The 9,090-nt window shown below is 42.1% G+C and overlaps 1 protein-coding gene across 2 annotated transcripts in view; it reads left to right on the top strand.

The window, feature by feature from the left end:
- The first annotated feature begins 3,807 nt into the window (after window positions 1-3,807).
- LOC126399703 (myosin-16) overlaps window positions 3,808-9,090 on the top strand; it is a 75,868-nt gene continuing 70,585 nt past the window's right edge. Inside the window, exon 1 of one of the 2 annotated variants that reach the window (XM_050059883.1) lies at window positions 3,808-3,960. In XM_050059883.1, the coding sequence (XP_049915840.1) occupies window positions 3,877-3,960 (84 nt within the window). In that variant the 5' untranslated portion in view covers window positions 3,808-3,876. The remainder of the gene's footprint in view (window positions 3,961-9,090) is intronic. The other variant, XM_050059882.1, reaches the window with a different exon arrangement.

The following is a 9,090-nucleotide window of genomic DNA, read 5'->3' as shown; positions in this document are numbered from 1 at the left end:
GGGCCTATCTGAATTTCTGTCTTTGAGAGATATTATTTTGTAATATAACTGAATTTTCTATCCATACATATAAATTTTAAATATATTAAAATTATAAGGCATCTTTGAGTAAACTGCGAGTATCATTTAAGTAGGCTATGTCGTGGCCGGCCGAGTGTCCTTTTTTTTGGAAATCAAAATATGGTCACCCTATTTACAAGAAGTTTGATACACGGAACTATAGTGTGTTTACATCCTGTGATACACTGGTGAGCAGGCACAGGCACAGACTAGAGCTTAGATTCTCTGCCCGAGCCCGAGCCCAGCCCGACCCGGCCCGCGGGCCCAAGCCGTCAGAGGGGTAAGACAATGAATTGCCCTATTCATTCAGTGTTTACCCAACACGCTCAATACATGGACATGCAATGACAAATTGTCATTAACTTATTACGTTATAAAAAAACAATGAAAATATGGACTTACCCATGTTTGAAATGACCTGTTGAAGTGAAAAAACAAGTACTGACGGGAACAGACAAGTGGAGTCGATGTTTAACCGGCGCGGAGAGCGCAGGAGAAATGCGCTGCCTGTGTGGACAGTCAAGTGCCTGAAAGTACACTCGCAGGACTTCTGTGGCACTAACATGCTCGGTGTGTCCTTAGCGTTAATTATAACAGCCAATTTATTGAAAAATGTTGGGTTTAAATCGGCCCGATCTAAGCTCTAGCGCAGACGTAGCCTGTAGTCATTATCTTTGTCTTTTTGCTGTTTGGTGCTGTAGCATATGTGGGATTGTATAACTTTTTTTTTTTTACTGAAAAAATAAAAGATAGTGGATGGTAATACCATAAAAGTCATCTGAAAGCCTCTAAATCACTCCCTCATGATGAGGGGAAATGCAAAGTTGGATGGTAATTGATAGTAATATTGGCTCACATAAGATATAGTCGTTTGATCTATCTATCTATAAAAAAAATGGATTAGTTCAGCATTTAATTTGTATGTACTGATTTTTTGCCACTAAGAGGCAGTTATAGTGAACACGCAACCAAACGATTGCCAGACATGGAGCAACATTAGCATTCATTTGTACTCATATTTCTGGCCACCTGTACAGTCCAGTAGTCACTGTCTTTTAAGCTCTGTTTCAGTTTCAACTAACTCCTGAGGAAATCTGTAGTACACAGTGGGCTTGTCAGAACTTTATTTTTTTTACTGAAATCAGCAACCAAATGCACATGCTATAAAATCACTGAGGTAACTTTTTTAGCCTGAGAAGAACTGCACTGTTGGGAAGTATTTCTATGTGTTTGTCACAATGAGTGAGCCCTTTTACCTTACACATTGTCATTTGATCCATTGCTAAAATAAATATATTAAGTAGTGCAGCTTTTAAAGAAGGTGACAGCCCTCAGACATCAGAGATGACAAAGCAGATCTGTCACAGGAACTGCTCAATATTGCCTTGATGATGATTTTTTTTTGTAATGTAATGTAATTGTATATCTAAATTGAAATTTAAATAAAACAGTGGTGCCACACTGCTTAGTGAGACTCCATACTGTACATACAGGTAAAGAATAAATTGACTTTGACATACAGCCCTTTTTTTCACAAGCACAAGGTCAAATTCTTGAGCTCTGCACACATGCTGACATCCGCTCGACTTGGCGATTTGTGAAACACAAGCCAGAAGCTGACTGTCATCTGATTCCCTGTCAGACAATAAGCCTGTAAAAAATCCCTTTTCCACTGCCAGCCTGATTAAAAACTTAAATGACTCGTTCCCTTCATACCCTCAAGATGAAACAAGATAAATTACCCACTGCTGTCATTTTCCTCTGATGCAAGGTAAACATATCATTTTGTGCATGATTTCCCCCTGCCTGCAGCCAGTAGATGCCACAGATCTGAAGTGAGGAGATGACTAACTGACACATTGGCACATGCAGGCAGACAAGCAGCGAAATGAAAAGCACTGGGGCAAGAGTTAAGAGCAGCTCATTATTTGATGAATCCTTTCTGAGGCCTGCTAATTCCACATGAATAATTTGATTTCAAAGTTTTAACAAAATACTGCCTCAGCAGATTTTGTCTGATAATGCAACCTGTCCCTTTGATTATTATGTTATCTTGACACTGTAGAGCTCTTTGATGTCTCTTAGACCAGAGGTTTGATAAGTTTTTTGTGTGAAGGACCCCTGAAATTATACACATTAGGAGAAGTCCATTATGAGACAATAAAATAAAACTTTCTGCCAGAAAGGGGCCTGGCAGTGGACTTTCACCCATGAGACTGGGATTCGAGCCCCATGTAAAACCAATATATACGCCCAACCATGATCTTGTTCTAAACGTAACCATGCATTTTGGCACCTAAACATAAGGCAAGTGAAAGTGAAACCTAACACACTGCTAACAGCCATTGAATGGGCTAATAATAGCCTTCATAAGCTACCAGTGCACATGGCAGGCCATATTGACCTATATCTATAAGGCACAGATAACTGGGTGATTAATGGGCTAATAACATTCTGCTCGTGTGTCAGAATAAACACGCCTATGACTTTGACTCACATTGGCCTAACTTATATCATGAATTAAATAGTCGAATTAAAAATTCCCTAATTTTCTGGGAACCCCCTGAAACTTCCCCAAGGACCCCAGGCAGTCCCTGGATCCTTGGTTGAGAACCACTGTCTTAGACCAGAGGTACCCAAAGTTTTCCATGCCAAGGCCCCCCACATAGCATTGGCTTAGGCACTAACCCCCCAACTGCTTGGAGTGCCTGTCCAAGGCAGCCCCCTTGCTCTGACATGTCACCATTAAATGCATCAGTGAAATTTTTTTTTTAACTCCCCCTCTGAGATTAATAAAGTATATCTTCTTCTTCTTCTTCTTCTTCTTTCTTCTTCTTCTTCTTCTTCTTCTTCTTCTCCTTCTTCTTATGATGTGATCAATGAGATTTTGATTGGCAGACAATTAGAAAGATGGGCATGGCAAATAAGATTATATATGTTATATATTATTATAAATTATTGTTTATCATAATGAATTAAAATATATACACATAATTATATATGTTAGCATTTTTATTTCTTAAAGTACATTTTTGCTTTGCCAACCACACTTACATCCTTTTTTTTTACATATAAGTAAAATTCTGAATGCATGACTTTCACTTGTAATGGAGTATTTTCACACTATAAACAGTACAGTATAAGTTACCTTTACTTAAGATAAGGAGATGCTTTTTTCTTTCTATTTTTTCCACAATGTAAAATTTTATTTACAAGGCAGCTGTATATTTTGTGCAAAATGTGCAAAAGCTTTTATTCTCCTCATTTTAGCTAATAATAGAAGGTAGTTGTCAATTTTCCATACACGCGCAAACAGACTTTGGTGATTTATGTATTCTAGTTCTTATTCTCTTTTTTTTCTTTTTTTTTTGTGAATCATATTTGACATATTTTGGTTGCAGATTAGCCCCCTTTGTAGTGTTATTTCTCTGCACAGGAATGTACTTTTTTTTAAGGTGGGGTGTGTGTCGATGGGGGTTGCACATTGTTCTGCTGGAGGCTGGCAGTGTGTCTTCCAGTGTTGTACTCCTGTCAGAGGGTGGTGTGGCTTTAGGCAGGAGAAGTGTGTGCATGTGTGTGGGATGGTGGGGGCTGTTCAAGCTCGTTCGTGTTTTCTCTTTCCTCGTCGCCTCCCTCCTGCTCCTCTCAGGGTCAGGTAGCAGGCGTAACACACTTTAACACACACTTACACACCCTCTCTCTCTCTCACACACACACACTCCCACAGCCTCAAGAGAGCACACACACACACATGCCTCACTTCCTCCCCAGATCCTGCTTGGGTGAAGACAGCATGGGCAGCTGTGAGCTGTGAGGATGGAGAAAAGAGTGTGTGTGATCCAGACTGACTTCCACCAGTACAGACCCACCATCGCTCTGCACAGCAGACCCCTGGCACATGTAAGAAACCTGCCTCTCTTCCTCTGACACTCCCTTTTATCCCCCTTCTTTCCTTCTGTGTTTTTGTACCTCACATTATTCTTTATCTTGGTCTATGTTCCTGCTGTCTAACTGACTCTCCTTCAACCTCTGTTTTCTGTCTGTCACTGTTTTCTCCTGCATGTCACAGGGCTCCTCCTCACTACAGGCCCTCACCTCTTAGAAAGAGGAGCTGCTTATCCAACAGGGGGCGTCAGAGTGTGTGGGATCATCCATTTGACTTTTTTTGTCTTTAATATTGGTTTCAAATTTCAATTTTCCTTCTTTCTGGATAAGTATAATTCCTACAGTTCTAGCTGTTAAATCAGACTAAAAGGTTGCTATTATCATATACTAGCCTGTCTTCCTCTCTAACACACACACACACACACACACACACATTACAGAGGGATGCAAAAAAATAGTAAATATCAAGCTGCCAGGATCCATTAGACTGAAAAAGAGAAGTTTAACGGAATAGTTCAACATTTTGGGAAATACTCTCATTCCAGCCTGTTCTCCATCCCGGGCCATAGAATACCATTTTATTGTGCCTCTTGGCTTCTGATATCAGCGCCAAAGGCACCCTTTAGCATCTTCATGAGACGCACTGGGCTTTCAACTAAAGGCCCGAACATACTCGGGCGGAACGTACGTGGAACGGACTCCGCGGAGGTCCGCGTGGACTCAAAGCGGACGTCCGCAAGCCCTGTGCGCGCAAAGCTCAGATTTTACGACCACGCGGACTCTGCTCCGCGCACCAGTGACTGCTCGGCATGTATTTTTCACATCACGGGGATTTTTCACGGACATTTTTACAGGAAACTACAACGCGGAAGTGCGCTTGACTATGGAAGCCCGCATGACTGCGGACATTCCTCACGGAGTCCGTTCTGCGTACGTTCCGCCCGAGTATGTTCGGGCCTTAACTCCAATGTAAACCCATACGCAGAATATGATGCTGAGAGCAACTGATAATAATATAATATAAACAGTGGAGAGGTGAATGGGTCAAACAAATCTGGACTTTTATCCAGGAGACCACAGTTTGTGCCCCGTGTAAACCAAAAGTCAGTGTTCTCTAACATAACATTACATCACTTACGTGCCTAGGTCTGAGTGAAACGAAATAAACCTACTTATTTTAACCCAAAACATGATCTTTGGTCTAAACCTAAGAAGTTTTGTTGCCTAAACCTAACTGCGACTACCCTGGAAATCCAGAGTTCTCGCGAGAGCACAATTTGAATTTGCTCAGCGAGTCACTCTGGCAATCAGTAATGATGCTCATTACCCATGCCCTTGGAGCCGAGCTGCACCAATCACATCGGTGTATCTGATATAGGCGGGCCAGAGGCGAGCTAAACAGATGACGACAGCGCTGCGACGACGAAGTCCGGAATCAGTCAGTAAACATTGCAAGATGGCTACGGATAAACACCAGTTGTTTGAAACGGCTTTGGCCGCTACAATGAACGAGTTAGACTTGGCTTTTTCTCTAAAAGAGGAACAGAAGACGGCGCTCGAATCTTTCCTTTGCAAGAAGGACGTTTTTGCTGTTTTGCGGACCAGATACGGCAAGAGTCTAATCTACCAGTTAGCTCCACTGGTAGCTAAGCTTTAAGTATTGTTTTGATTGGTCGTAGTGTTATCCAATTGTGTGCAGTGATATTTTCAAATGCATGGTTGGTGCCACCCCTTGAGTTGGGCCATTTTCATTACTCATAGCCAGACCCTAAATCTTTCTAGATTTGGGTCTGGATTTCCAGGCTAAACTGCGACTGTTTCACAACATTAACCACATGTTACAATGTGTTTCAGCTATGTGTCACATGGATACGCTAAAGGATGCCCCATACATGACTTAAACGGGACTACAACGGACTACAACGGGTCGCGTGCCGGTGATGTCATAGGTGATAGGAACATGGGATTTTGACTTGCGCAAATTCAAAATCAGAACTCTTCACACACATAAAGTGTAAATAAAAACAAATCAGTTGAGTCTTTCCCCTGATCCTGTCAATTCATTCATCCAATTCATATCCTGTCGATTCATTACTTAACATTCATTAGAATTAACTTCTTGGCTTTGAATATCTCATGTTATTGTTGAGATCAACTGACTTTAGCCAGCTAGCTAACGTTAACCATCTAACCTGTGATGAAGTGCCTGCCACAGATGTAGGTGTAGTGACTGGCTGGATCCCACAGCTTTCCGTCTTTACCCTGCTGTTTGACGGCTGTGAGCCACTGATTTCTTTTTTCCCTATTCTTCACTCTATCCGGGAGCGAAGAAAATCCCAATTCTGTTTTTTTTTTATTGCTTGCTGTGCAGTTAACAACACAGCAACTTTTCGGCATTATGAACTCCTAGCCGTGACTAGTGTCTCTCCCGGGTCGAGTTTGAAACTTTCACCTAAAAGGGGGCGTGGCCGTTGTGACGGCAGTGAGTGATGTTGCGTTGAAGCCATGTATGTGTTGCTGTGAAATGCTAAGGGGCTTGACAAAATGTCGGTACTTCACGAGATGTAAATGAAAACACGTTGGTTATTCCCTTTCTAGCCAAGAGTTGGAAATGAAGATCGATACCACTCTTGTCTTATTCTGGTAAAAAATGGCTGAAATACATTGAACACAGACACAGTGCGACATGTCTGGTGTAGTGTGCCTGCAGCAGGGTCTTTAGCTGTGTTGACTGTTCTGCTAACCACAAAAATGGGGAAGGCAGCTAATGTCAGTGCTTGATTGTATTGGGATCTGGGGAATTTGGACGCCATGTCGATACCTTGAGGTCTTTGTCACATTCCTTGGGCCATTCCTGAGCAGTTTTGGTGGCGGGGCATGGCACATTGTCCTGCTGGGGAGGCCACTGCCATCAGAGAGTGCCATTCCCATGAAGGTGTGTACTTGGTCTATAACAGTTTTTGGGTGTGTGGAGCATGTCAGGTGACATCCACATGAATGCCTGGACCCAAGGTTTCCTAGAAGAACATTGCATTGTAACAAGATGATCAATGTTATTTACTTAACCCACCAGTGGCTTTAATATTGTGACTGAGTGGTGTAAGTCCAATATCCAATGACAACACCAATGTGTGTGTTTAAGTTACTGCTGCAGATGACCTGCCTGCTATTTATCTTTCTTTCTATCTCTGATATATGAATGTGTGACGTTAACCACCTTCTCTCCACTGCAGGACCATGATGGTCTTTCAGTAGTGGTGATGCTGGTCTGATCTCTTGTTTTTGTCTCCCTCTGCATTTTCACACATGCTGCACACACACATGAGCACAGCTGGGTCAGCCAACAAAGACATGAAAAGCTGTGTGTTTTTCCTCCTTTGATGATGCTGCATGCGGGTCATCATTACACTTGAGTGTTTTCAGGGGTCAGAGAAAATCCTTTGAACCTTTGTGTGTGTGTGTGTGTGTTATCTCATAATACATTTGAAAGGTGCTAAATTGGAAGGAATTTACAGATAATACTATGTTTGGGTCTGTTCAGTTTAACATAACCACTGCCAGTGCCGTCTTTAATTTACTTGCACTGTAGTTCAACTATGTCAGATATTTCAATCAGCCTTGTCAGGACAATAACCCGCACTGACGAGAACAGAAACTCTCCGCTGCATTTATTATGTCAGAAGTTATCTCCAGGGTAATTGCCTGAAAACAACTGTGTCATTGATATGATTTATAAGCTGGTGGTATTGTACCTGACCTGCAGCCAGTCGACCACCAGTATAATTGAACTGTGAAGAGCTTCAGTGATCAAAGGCTGGCTCTGCCTTCCTCCATGACCTGGATCCAGGGTTCAGCAAGAGGTCAGGCTTCAGTCCATTCACCTGGGAGCAGTTTGCAAACTTCAGTTTTAAGGCATACTGTACAGTACAAAGAACTCCTCTGCAGAAACAGTGACTGAACAACAGAAACACACTACGTTATTGATGCGATGCATCCAAAATCAGGTCCAGCCAAATTCAGACCTGTACTTTGAACCTCTAGCTTGTGCCACCTACAAGCAGGAAACGTAACAGTTGTTTAGACCACTAAATGCAGACCAAGCAGAAACCTCCAGAGCTGAAAAATGAAGCCAATGTGGCAGTGCCAAAAACTCCAGTTCCTCAGATGGCCACTTGATGCTGGTTCCAGTAGCAAGTTAATCCATTCTGCTGTCTTTCCCAACTCATCAAATACCACCGCTTGGTCAGTGGTTTCAGCGCCACACACCAATGCAAAAAGGCACCTTTTGCGGTGGTATGATACGCCGCCGGGTGGTGTCAGTTTGTAATGCCGCAAGATGGTGTCAATTTGTAACAACGCCGGCAAAAACATAATAGAAAGAGCTGGAAAGTCCCTATAGCGTGAGAGGGAGGGGAGGTAGAACGGTCCAACAAAGCCACGGATTTTCACCAGGGAGCCCACTGCTTCAACGGCCAAGTGTTGTGACTAGGCATGTCACAATACCAGAAACTGAGTAGTCGATATTTACACCAGTAAAATTCCAAGATTCTCGATATCCAATTCGATACCAAAGTAAAAACGAAATCAATAAATCCCATGTACTTAAACATACACTCCTTTATTAAAACCATTTAAATTTTATTTTATTTTACTGTTAATCCCAGATGATCCATCTTAAAACGAATGTGCTTGTCTATGTGGGTTCATGATTTTGATATTACAGTATATTAACCCTATGGGCCCGAACAACGCATAGTGCGTCCAAATTCACACCTGTTCTTCTCTATTGATTTTCTCCGCGACCATAGCGAGAAGCCACGCATATCAAATGAAACAGCAGAATTGTAGCTTTCCGACAAGACCAAGCACTTGTCAGTAGTCCAATGTTTTTTACAGCAAAAAACAATGAAAAAGTCACACTAAAATTATGTATAACAGAGCTTTCATGTAGCTTTGCACACACATTACTCTTGGATGGATTACTCGCGAATGCAGGCTCACACAGAAATGCCACGCATACCACATGAAATTGCAGGAGCAGAGCTTTCCAATGATACCACACACATCATTGTGCTGTCATCCCATCATGCTATAAATCCAGATTAATTGTCTACAAAATAAAAACCTGACGAATTTCTTTACAAT

The sequence above is a fragment of the Epinephelus moara genome, chromosome 13 (assembly GCF_006386435.1).
Source record: "Epinephelus moara isolate mb chromosome 13, YSFRI_EMoa_1.0, whole genome shotgun sequence".
Classification (NCBI taxonomy): domain Eukaryota; kingdom Metazoa; phylum Chordata; class Actinopteri; order Perciformes; family Serranidae; genus Epinephelus; species Epinephelus moara.
Note: the sequence above shows the minus strand (reverse complement) of the source record. Positions and strands in the feature narration are given on the sequence as shown.